Source organism: Accipiter gentilis, chromosome 32 (assembly GCF_929443795.1).
Source record: "Accipiter gentilis chromosome 32, bAccGen1.1, whole genome shotgun sequence".
NCBI classification, from domain to species: domain Eukaryota; kingdom Metazoa; phylum Chordata; class Aves; order Accipitriformes; family Accipitridae; genus Astur; species Astur gentilis.
In genome coordinates, this window is record NC_064911.1 from 10,904,726 (window position 1) to 10,917,085 (window position 12,360).

Here is a 12,360-nt window from a genome sequence, read left to right on the forward strand (position 1 = left end):
TCCCTGGGAATATTTTTCCTGAATTTTAGCCAAATTGGTGGGGGAATAGGGGATGATGCGGGTGGTAACTTGTTGGGCTCCTCCTTGACCACCATCCACAGTCTTGGTCTTAATCAAAGGTCACATCATGCCTTCCCCCCTGCCAAGAGAAAATATTTCCCTTATACATCCTAGGTCTTCAAAAGGGTATGATTTTGATTCCTTTCCTCTGTCAGAGTCTGCATCCACATTTTCTACACCAATCTGGTAGAGGGTTTCATCTAATTGCTCTCTTAATACCCTTTACCGCTCCAAAGCCAAAGTGGTATGTAGTCTCTGGTCAGTCACTTGCTCAGTGGCAAGTTGATCAGAGAGACTTCTTGTCTCATTTTCCAATTGCTCCTGCAAAGCCTACACTAAATTTTATCGTCTCCCCTTCTGCTTGTTGGGCCATGCATTTGTCCTGTTGTGCTGCCACCAGAGCAGCTCCTAAAACTGCACTATCAACACCTTCCCTTTTCCTTGCTTTAACCTTTGTTCATTAGCCAAAATGAAAATTCTGTCTGCTACAGCTTGCGGATCATGTCAATTTTTATGGGCTCAAGTCATACCAGGGGGAGAGGGTCAGGCATTGTAGCCCTCTAATCTCTCCAGGAGAGAGGTATAGTCTACGGTCTGACCTCCCAGGGAGGCCAAAAGGAGCACACAATTATAGGGATCAGATCCCTTTATTAGTCCTCTGAGGACTGTCTCCCCTTGTGTATAACTCCTCTCAGTAAAGGCCTAATGATCGCTTTAGCAACACCAAGGCAATCCTGCTGACTACACCAAAAATGTCACAACCCATGCTGGACAGACCAGGGAAGGGCTGTGGTGAGTTTGGAATTCCCTTGGGCTAAATTAAGGTGAAATGACACCAAACGGTCAGTTACACTTTTTATTTATGGCAGGAGCAACCTAAACCTAGAAGGTGTAATAGTAGGCAACATGGTTTCTATTGAAACATCTACAAAGGTAAGGAGGAGAAAAAGAAAAAAGAGAGGAAAATGAGAAAAGGAGAGAGGGAGAGAGATATCACCACCCTTGGATCCCACAGTGAAGCTAATGGTCAATGATGCTGATGGTCATGGTAATCCTCCGGCGATGGGTGCACATGGAGCTCGTCATGCCTGCGTCTTTTATAGCTCAGTTCACGCCTTTTCTTACGTCAATCACGCCCCTCTTGGTTTTCTACACACTGGCCCTAACGACTTACTCTCGATTTTCTGTGCAGGCACCTTCATGGGGGGGTGGTTGTGGGCCCCTTCCCCAAATAAACTCTGGGTGACCCCTGGCCATATACGTCGAGTTGTTCCACCCAGTTCATCAGGATGCAGGACTGCCCATCCTCTGAGATGCCTGTGGTGTCCCATGTCACACGTGGCGTTGCTATGCAGAACTTATCTTGTTGCAGTGCCTTGCAAGCAAGTTCCGTTCCTTCCCTTAACAGCAGAAGCCAGGCCCCAGTCTCCGTCCATCATGACGGGTGTTTGAGGCATTAACTCTGTCCAGTCTCTGACAGACCATCCAGCCAATTCCTCATCCACCAAGGCTGAGGAATATCTGTCAAATCCATGTCTCTCCAACTTAGAGACAAGGATGTCGTGTGGGACAGTGTCACATGCTTTGCACAAGTCCAAGTAGATGATGTCCGTTGCTCTTCCCTTATCCACCAAGGCTGTAACCCTGTCGTAAAAGGCCACTAAATTTGTCAAGCATGATTTGCCCTTAGTGAAGCCATGTTGGCTGTCACCAATAACCTCCTTATTTTCCATGTGCCTTAGCATAGTTTCCAGGAGGATCTGCCCCATGGTCTTGCTGGGCATAGAGGTGAGACTGACTGGCCTGTAGTTCCCTGGGTCTTCCTTTTTTCCCTTTTTAAAAATGGGGGTTATGTTTCCCCTTTTCCAGTCACTGAGAACTTCCCTGGACTGCCACCACTTCTCAAATATGATGGAGTGTGGCTTAGAACTTCCCTCAGGACCTGTGGATGCATCTATCAGGTCCCATGGACTTGTGCACCTTCAGGTTCCTTAGATGGCCTCAAACCTGATCTTCTCGTACAGTGGGTGGTTCTTCATTCTCCCAGTCCCTGCCTTTGCCTTCTGCAACTTGGGCGGTGTGGCAGGAGCACTTTGCAGTGAAGACTGAGGCAAAAAAGTCATTGAGTACCTCAGCCTTCTCCATGTCCCGGGTAACCATGTCTCTTGTTTCCTTCCAGAGAGTGCCCACATTTTCCCTAGTCTTCCTTTTACCACCGATGTACCTATAGAAGCTTTTCTTGTTGCCCTTGAAGTCCCCGGCCAGATTTAATTCTATCAGGGCTTTGGCCTTCCTAACCTGATCCCTGGCTGCTCGGACAATTTCTCTGCATTCCTCCCCGGCTACCTGTCCTTGCTTCCACCCTCTTGTAAGCTTCCTTTTTGTGTTTGAGTTTGTCCAGGAGCTCCAGGCACATCGACTCGTGCCGCCGTCACACGGCACAAACTGCGGTTGGCACAAGGTGCTGCCCATTCTGAGGCGCTCTCAAGGAAAGCACTAACTGGTCTTCCAGAATCCACGCCGCCAGCTGCGGCAGCCAACGGGTCCCCTCGGGCGGCCCCGGAGGGTGGAGAAGTAGACGCCAACATTTCCACGGCCTTTGGAGAGCAGAGGGCTGCTGTGCCGAGGTGTCCGTCAGCCATCACCCGGAGCGTCAGCGGCCCCTCAGCAGGAGCCCTCTTCGCCCCTCACCCCGGGTGGGCCTGCGGCCCCGCGGGGCCCGGCAGGCCGCCCTCACCGGGCCGGCCCCAGCACAGTCCCCGGTGCGCGGCGTGGCGCCTCGCCGCCAGCCCTCGGCCTCGCAGGGGAGCGGCGGGAGGCGGCGCCCATCGGCGGGGCGGGCTGAGGCGGGGTCCGCCCGGGGGACGCCACAGAGCCGGGCAGGAGCCGCCGCGGGAGGGAGCGGGCGGCCGGTGCCGGGGCAGCGCCATGGCCGAGCGCTACGACGTGGTCGTGGTCGGGGGCGGCATCTCAGGTGAGTCCGGCGGGCCGGGGCGGGGGATCCTGTCAGCCCCTGAGGCGGCGGCCCGGGGCGGGGGATCCTGTCAGCCCCTGAGGCGGCGGCCCGGGGCGGGGGGTCCTGTCAGCCCCTGAGGCGCCGAGCCCGGGCGGCCGGGCGGGGCGGCGGCACACGGGGCGCAGCCTGCTTGGGTGCCGTCGCCCACCGGGGACCCCCGTAAAGCCGCTGCCCCGCCCGGCCGGGGTGAGGCGGCGGTACCGGCCTGGCGGACGGAGCATCGCGGCGGCGGCGGCGGCGGGGGAGAAGCTGCGCTGGTGGTCGCGTCCTCCTCGGCCGGAGCGGGTCTCCTCCGGGAAGCCTGAGGTGCGAGCGCATCCCGACCGGCTCGGTAAAGCTGGCCGACTAGAGTCCCCATAATTCAGGCTGAATGCCGCATGGTGTGGACAGTATTTTATTATTTTTTAATTTCATTATTTGTTATTAATTATTATTTACTATTATTACTATATTCTTCTGGTTCTTCCACTGTCCAGCCCCAGTATCCTCTGAACCTGCGTAACTCTTACTGGAGCCCCTGGAAGTTTTGGGCAGATGAGGCTGTACGCACTCTGCATCCTCTGCGCCGAGTCCAGGGGTGTACGCAGAAGCCCTCAGTCACACACGACTAATTTAAATCTTGGGGTGCCTTCTGTTTAGAGCAGGTGGAAGCATAAAGGAAAAATGCCTGAAGTCTGCTGATAGTAAATTTCTAGTTCCTCATTCAGCACAGCTATGGATTTGAGAGCATGAGCAGTCTGGCAGAAATGGGCAGCAGGCCTGGAAGCCCTTCTTGCACTGAATGGCAATCTGCTGTTTTTAACCTAATCCTGGCTAGAAGACCTCTGTGCTGGCCCAGAGTGAATCTCTCTCTAGAGCATTTTGTTCTGAGATACACGTGCCAAATAAATTGTGTATGTGCAGGAGATTTTTATTTTTTTTTCCTGTGCCTTTGACATATCAAACAGTTGCTTTTGGCCTGTTAGTGTTGGGAGGTATGCAGTGTGATAGCTCCTGTGCTGTATGTTAATCTCCTCAGTGCATAATGAGTACGCATACGTCCACAGATCCAAGTAGTATCTCTTGCCAACTGCAAACAAATTACTCGAGATGTGTTACAAACCATGATTTTAATAATCCTTTTTAATATGGCTTTTAATTTCCACTGTTTATTTATATATAATTCTAGATATCTGTTTAACCATTATATTAAGATGTGCAGCGTGCAATTTAAATGATATCCAAAATCCAGTGAACAAAATCATTGGCATTGTTTCCTAAGGATGATTTTCTGATAACAAACTGCTTTATAATTATTGAATGTTTCAAGTATGTTTACGTGATTAGCAAAAATTAACCATTGTTTTTCTATAAAGCACTGTTGATTCTGAACGCAGTGTTATGGCTAATTTTTAACTTACACTGTGTTTCACAGTGAAAGCTGATTACAGAAAATTAACCAGTGGTAACTACCTGTTCATGCCTTCTAAACTAAAACATTTCCAGTGGCCTGTTTTTATACAGCAGTAGTGCTACAGGTTCCCTCTGTTGAATGAGTTGGAGTGAAAGAGTTAGTGTAACAGCTTTTAATATACCCTTGTTTTTCATGGTTGCCATGGAAATATTTTCATGGCAGCCTGCACAGCCCACATATCTTTTTCTGAAAGAGCAGTCAGAACAGAGAAGCAGTTATGCCATGTTAAATTGTGTACATAGCTCTTTGCTACCTGCAGACAGCAGCAAGTGGCAGGGGGGTGTAAGGAACCAGTTTTCTACTTGCTTCCTTTTACATCAAATCTTCAGCAAAGCACTCTGGTTTTGAGCTATAGCAACTTTTCTCCTGTCCTCACAAGGAGGCTGGAAAAATACATGTGCACAAAAGTTACTAATGACTAAGCACCTCTTTTCAGTCACTTTCCTTCATCTACTATGTACCACTCCTGATTCAGCTCTGTCTTCTGTCCACACACTTCTCTGTAAATCATTGACCTTGCAGCCAGGTGATGAAACTATGGTTTTGTATCTCCTTGCTCTGATTGAAAACTCCTACTGATGTGCCAAACTGCTGCAGAGATCTCTTCTCCTGTCTGCTGAAGAATGAAGTATATGATTTTTAAAATGGGTCATTCCTTGGAGACCAGGTTTGTTATTCCTTCAGATTTGATGTGCATTCCTTCAGAAAGACACTGCTTTTGAGCCGCCTGAGGCACGGCTGACTGAGAGTCTACTGTTACTGCCTTTAGGTGAGGAAGGCATCAGTCGGTGCACAGCTGTAAAACAGCAGAAAGCTCTTGTAACCTTCAGGTGTGCTCAAGTTAGCTGCTACAGCCGTAAGCAAAGCAGGTAATCACAGAAAAAACAAAGAGTTGCTGTGCTGATGTGTCGATGCAAACAAACATGTTACAGAGATGCCACTCAGCTATCTCTTCTATTTATTTATTTAGGTTAATGCAAGTTGTCCATTTCCAGTGCTCTGCCCTGTTTGGGCAGCAGTTCTGCCCATCTTTTTATCCACATTTAATTAGCAGGGTCTAAAATTTAAAGAGTAAAAAACCTGATAATGGAATAGCAGTGCAGAGGCCTTCAGAACCCTGACAGTCACTGTTCTTCTCTGAAGGGCTGATGTTTCATCTGAAGATACCACTTTCTTTGCTGAATCATTTTCAGTGTCCTTTATTACGCGTTTGTTGAAAAGCAAAGAATAAAGAACTGGCTAATTTAAGTGTTATGTAACGAAAATATACTCAAAATTACTCTTCATTAATTTCTTTCAAGTCTTAAAAAAAATGGTCTGTGGCTTCTCTGAAGATTTCAGATCATCTCAATACAGTTGATGACAGTGAAGACCTTTGAAGAACAGGAGGATTTACTAAGGACTAGATTCTGGTTTATGGGTAAAACTTCTGCTGAAGTCCTTGAAATTTTTTGTGAATGGTGTAGATTAAAAATGAATATTTTAAAAGAAAACTTCTCAACTTAAAAATGCATATATGAAAAAGCTTAGCCACACACTGTAAGTACTGTGCCTGGTACTAAATAATATTTAGACCAGAAACATAAAAAGTCGTCACAGAGCTGGAACTTGTGTTGTGACAGGTTCTTCTGTTTGCTCAGAGCCATCTTTTTCTTTGAAGGGCTCCTCAAGCACAAGGATGGAAATGACTATGAGAAAACTATGAGGTTGTGTCATCAAACTTGCTTATCTTCTTAAGACACCGATGACAGAAGTTTTCTTAAAATCAAATCTTGGAATCTGTTCAGAGGTTTTGTTTAAAAACTTCCTCCACGTGTTTTCAGAAGTGCCTTCCTGTCTGCTTTTGCCATGCGGACCTCTTTCCATTTTTTTTGTTTTCAAAAAAAGTTGTCAGATTTTATCCTAATGTTATGCCAGTCCTACTTAAGAAAATGCTTCTCTTAAATTTCTTGTGCACAGATTTTACAATCAAAGTGAGCTGAATTGATTTTTTTTTTTCCCTTCCCTGAAAGGTGAAGCCTTTTCTTAATTATGGTGAATGTTATTTGGAGTATGCTTAGTGTTTTCCTGTTCACAAGCAACCTGTCATGTTCCTGTATGTGTAGAACCAAAATCTACTGTAAGATAAAATATTTCTGTTGAAATGTTAGGTTTTAAAAATATTTAGATACCTGTTCTTCTGTTACTGAGATGCTACTGTGCTCTGTACTCTCCTTCTTAAGCCTTGCTTTGTATTTGCATGGTGATCTAATGTGCTGTATAATTACAATAGCTCTCACTGCATCTGTGGGCCAATTTCAAATTACTCAAAAAACCCCAAACCCCAAACACTCCGAAATCAGGTGTTTTGGGGGTTATTATCTGAAGGTGTTCAATCTGTTTTAAAACAGACTGAAGCAGAGAGCAAAATTGTTTTTCAAAACAAAACTGGGACATGTAGTAAGAAAAGCATACACAAGATGCATAACCTCCACTAGTTACTTGTTTCTTTTTGCTCTGTGGTAGTAATTTACAGTGTCATAATACTCCTCCTTTAAAAAGATAGTTTGCCAAATGAGACACTATTTTTGGAGAATATTACTAGTCTAGCAGTCCTATACTAGATGCCCATTTGAAGAGTAAAAAACCCCAGACCAAAACAAAACACAGGCATGGATGAAATAGCTGGGCATGATGCAATGGAATGGATCCATCCATGGGAGGACTGGGACTCTCTCTGATGGATTCCACCCTTTCCAGGATGCCCTTGGGCAATGGGGATCAAGGACATTTCCCTGTCATTTGACATGATGAAGCTCTTCGTTCATACTTTCAGTTGTCTGTCTCCGTATCTGCCATCAGGGGGTTCTTCCTTTTATATTCAGCTACTCTCATGGCAAAGGAGTATGAGGCAGCTAGGTGGAGCCTGCCATTTGACTTCCAGATTTTTCACAAAAAAACTTGGCAATACACAGTAAACGGGACAGAAAGCAGCTTTGTAATGTTGTGAAATAGTTTGGTAGCCTAGGCAGCAGGGACAGCAATTGTAATTCACTGAGTGATACCTCCTAATTGGTCTGAAAGTTGATTTGATAAGAAGCTTTCCAGTCCACCTGCAGGAGCCATCTCATCTCCCAAGGCTCAAAGCAATGCATCATTAAGGAAAGCTTTTCCGTTAGCTTATTTAACCATTATGAAAGGGTGGTATTAGGGAAAGTTAATTCAGTCTGTTCAGCAAAAGGTGAAAACCACCCTGGAAGGGGCAAAAAAGGTGAGTTACGATGGCAAAACTTGGGCAAGGGACTCCTGAGTAGCTATTATGGAAATAACTGGTGAAGAACCCAAGTTTGTGTGTAGCAGTTGATGTTGGGGTTACAAACTGCAAAGTCCACAGGATTTTCTTATACGTACTACTGAATTGTGTATTTTTTTTTACAGACAAGGTTAGACACAGGAGAGGCTGAACGTTCTTCACAAGAAAGTTGAGTGCATTGCTTACTTGGACAAGCACCTGCAGTGGTGCTTTGAGTTTGTTAGATTTGTCGAGTCTAGTCTAGCACTTGGCTAGAACCTTATCACACTGCAGGTGGTGGTAGGTATTAATCTGCAGTAGTGTATTGGTTTGGATCGTGTGTGTACCTTGAGCAAACCTCCTGATTGACCCTACTTATTGCTGTATGGTGTACACCACAGAGCAGGTTCAGAGCATATGCATTGGATTCCTTTTTGCAGGAGACCAAATAGGAAGACATGGTGTAGGAGCTCACCTTTTGAGCTCCAACCCCTAATGGGATGTTCAGCCTGTAGGACCACACAAGAGCTAGTCTGAAATAAAGCCCCTTTCATGTATATAGTATGGATACTGGGTATTCAGGATACAACTGCTTTACTCTGCAGATCTTCTGCTGTTCTGCACTATTTGCTAACATAGACACTGCAAACTTGCTGTCTTGGGATACTTTTCGTTTTGCAGATCAAAGGTAGTAACAAGGAAAGGGCAAGTATTTCAATTTGTGCTCTTTTTCCATGAAGACACAGTCAAAAGTAATTTATTTGGTCATCCTGACCACAGATGTGCACCTGCATCCTCTGTCTCCACCCTCTGTCTTCTCCTTACCTACTTTTTTTCTTTCTTTTAATTTTCTTGTAGCATCAAGAGGTTGCCAAAAGATCACATTCTGTGTACTCGTGAATTTTGATTGGCTTGTTTTACTCCTTGGCACCATCAAGGACAGGAGTAATTTTAAAGACACGTGATTCGGCATGTTTACCCCCCTGTAGTGAGTGACCATACTGTCAGTCTCCAGCAAACAGCAAGATGTCAGTCGCCACAGTGATAAGAGTCTGGGTCAAACGCTGGTGCCTGCAGTCCCGGAGGCTATGAGAAGTAGACCACTGCTCTGCCCTCACCCTGGGAGTGTTCAGGCTGTCTAACGTGATCTCAGGAGTATGTGAGGACTTAAGGACAACTGCTGAGTGGAGGTAGTCATATCAAAAGGTGGACAACTGTGGCAAAAAGCTAAGTAGGCATGCGTGTATTGGCTAAGTAGGCAGCCTGAGCAATGCAGGCTTACAGAGACCTGATAGTCCCAGAGGTAAACTTTGAGCGCTGCTTGTAGTATCATAAACCAGCAGAGGGGTTGTTCTATATTTACATATTTTACACAGCAGCTAATGACAATGAATTAGGTCTTATGCATAATTTAGTCAACTGAGAAGGCTTTTCTTCTTCAGAGGTTACTATTCTGTATGTAAACAATCTGGGTAATTTTGGCACATTGCCCACTGGTGCAGTTTCTTTCTCTATAGCACAACTGACAACTGTAGTTAAGTAGTTCTGTTATTTAAAGATAAAAAGCCATATTGTCTCACTGCTGCTTCCCAGAACAGGGGTCGCTTGCCTTTGTGTTTTGTCTTGGTTCTGTAGAAGCTACTTCACAGAGTGCACTGATACAATGGTGAAGTTCAGTATGGTTATAAAAGTTTGCTGAGCAATGCCATAGTGGATTGAAGACTTTTCTTTGCTTTTCCTTTGCAGAGGATGTGTCTTGATGCATTTACAAAGCTCTCAGTTATGTTTCTGAAATCAGTCATCATTCATAGAATTATAGAATCGTAGAGTCATGGAATGGTTTGGGTTGGAAGGGACCTCTAAAGGTCATATAGTGCCAACCCCCCCTGCAAGGAGCAGGGACATCTGCAACTAGACCGGGTTGCTCAGAGCCCCATCCTATCTGACCTTGAACTTTTCCAGGGATGGGGCATCTACCACCTCTCTGGGCAACCTGTTCCAGTATCTCACCACCCTCATTGTAAAATATTTCTTCCTTGTATCTAGTCTAAATCTAGGATCTTTTAGTTTAAAACTGTTATCCCTTGTCCTATCGCTACAGGCCCTGCTAAAAAGTTTGTCCCTGTCTTTCATATAAGCCCCCTTTAAGTACTGAAAGGCTGCAATAAGGTCTTCCTGGAGTATTTTCTCCTCCAGGCTGGCTTTTCTTTATAGGAGAGGAGTTCCATCCCTCTGATCATTTTTGTGGCCCTCTTCTGGACCTGCTCCAATAGGTCCATGTCTTTCCTGTGCTGAGGACTCCAGAGCTTCAGCTGGGCTTGAGTTTTGTGGAAATTCCATTCATCTCATTGCAGTTTCAATAATTTAATTTTTATATAGCCATTTTTTAACTTAATATGTTTTTCCTTCTGGGCTGATAACCTATTTCATCCTTGTAAACTTATGTCAGATATTAAGGTTCTTGCTGCCTTATGAGATGGTTTGTCAAAATGTGATCGTTTGTCTAATTGACTAGTTTTATTTCCTTATGGACTGATTTGTTTCTAAGGTTATAATTTTGTAATGTTGTATGATAATTGTTTAAAGGTTTTTTGGGGTTTTTTTCTGATTTCAGTGGTCAGTGAGAGTGCACTGCAGCACATTGGTATTTAAACCATGAATGTCTAGCAGTCTTTTAAATAGCCCACCCATGCACTTATATTTTGCACAACCTTTTCTGTCCTGTCAATTTTCTGTTCAAACAGCTTGCTTAAAAGTAATGTCTGTGTGAAGTCCCTTAGAAACTGTATTTGCTCCACAAACCATTGTTATGACCAGTATTTGGGGCTGGAGTGCTGTAAGGGAACAGAAAGAGGAATGGGCATCAATATCTCAGTTGTGGAGACCCTGAGTTATGGGTAAGTTAGCAAAAAAGGAGATGCTGGAAAGTGCCTCTCAAGCCACAGAGGAGTTGCGTTGACTTAGTCAAGAAACAGTGATAGTATTTATGGAAAGAATGGGCTTCCAAGGAGAGAGAGAGTGAAATATTTTCAGGGATAAAGCTGCCCAAGGGAATTCAACCCATCTTTTTCTTCTCTCCCATCTCTTTTTCTCTCCCCTGTCCTTCTTTGTGCTGCTCCCATTGCCAGACAGATGTTCCCACCTCCCTAGCAAGTATGTGAGGCTGCTATCCCCACACCACCCACAGCCCCATGGGACTCAGCTGCCATGGACTTAGTGTAAGGAGGGATGGGCTCTTGATGCCATCAGGAGCAGTAGCGGCCATGGATGAAGAGCAGGGAGCTGCTCAAGGAAATGATGGGCATCAGGATTTTTGTAGGGGGTCTGTGTTTTTTTGGTGTAGAAGAAGGGAGTGCAGGGGACAGGATAGGGGAACACAAAGTGCAGACCATCCCTGGAAGAAAGGGTAGTTCAGTCTAGAAAGTTTGAGACCTTGTGAGCTGCTTCTGGTAACTGGTGTATATGGCAAAATACATCATAGATGTGCTAATTTTTAACACTGGCTTAACACTGAAGAGTGGCTGTGGTTCATTAGAGCCTCTGGCATCTTGCAGTTACAAGCATTAGGTTATGGTGGTGACCACTGTTTGGCACTTCATGTTTCAGGTGGTTAAAGAGTTCAATGAAGTTTTAATTAATTTGAAAGCTGTTCATCTTACAAATATTACTTTGTACTATTCAGCTTCATCACATTTTTTAGTTTCCACCATGTAACTCAGCTGGGAGTGAGCAGGGTAGGGAGTAAAGATGCCTTTGTAGCCTCCTGCTTCCCAGCCAGCTGGTCTTTATCTTGATGGTATAATTCATATATAAAACATTGAATGCAGTCTGTTTGGTCGACTGCACATGGCAACAGGGGATCAAACAGCTGGTTCATACTAAGCTTTGTTATTACCTGGATAGCTTGCATCTAAACTTGCATTCTGTTTGCTTGAGTGATAGATCTGTGTTTGAATGCACTAAATACTGGAGCAAGATGCCTGTTTTGTTCCAATATGAGTTGATTTTTTTAATGAGGCTAGCTTGGTGCCCTGGTTTCAGCTGGGATAGAGTTAATTTTCTTTCTAGTAGCTGGTATAGTGTTATGTTTTGCATTTAGTATGAGAATAATGTTGATAACACACTGATGTTTTTAGTTGTTGCTAAGTAGTATTTATACTAAGACGAGGATTTTTTCAGTTTCTCATGCCCAGCCAGCAAGGAAGCTGGAGGGACACAAGAAGTCGGGAGGGGACGCAGCCAGGGCAGTTGACCCAAACTGGCCAAAGAAATATTCCATACTATAAGATGTTATGCCCAGTATATAAACTGGGGGAAGTTGGCCAGGGGGGAGCAGATTGCTGCTCTGGGACTAACTGGGCATTATTTGGTGAGTGGTGAGCAATTGCATTGTGTATCACTTGTTTTGTATATTCCAATTCTTTTATTATTATCATTTTTTTATTATTATCATTATTATAATTATTATTATTTTCTTCCTTTCTGTCCTATTAAACTGTCTTTATCTCAATCCATGAGTTTACTTTTTTTTCTTCTGTCCCCCATCCCACTTGGGGCGGG

General features: G+C 44.8%; 1 protein-coding gene across 1 annotated transcript in view; it reads left to right on the top strand.

Moving 5' to 3' along the window:
* The first annotated feature begins 2,933 nt into the window (after positions 1–2,933).
* The window catches only part of MAOB (monoamine oxidase B), a 54,603-nt gene continuing 45,176 nt past the window's right edge, over positions 2,934–12,360 (top strand). Inside the window, exon 1 of the mRNA XM_049835003.1 lies at positions 2,934–3,034. Within this exon, the coding sequence (XP_049690960.1) occupies positions 2,989–3,034 (46 nt within the window). The 5' untranslated portion in view covers positions 2,934–2,988. The remainder of the gene's footprint in view (positions 3,035–12,360) is intronic.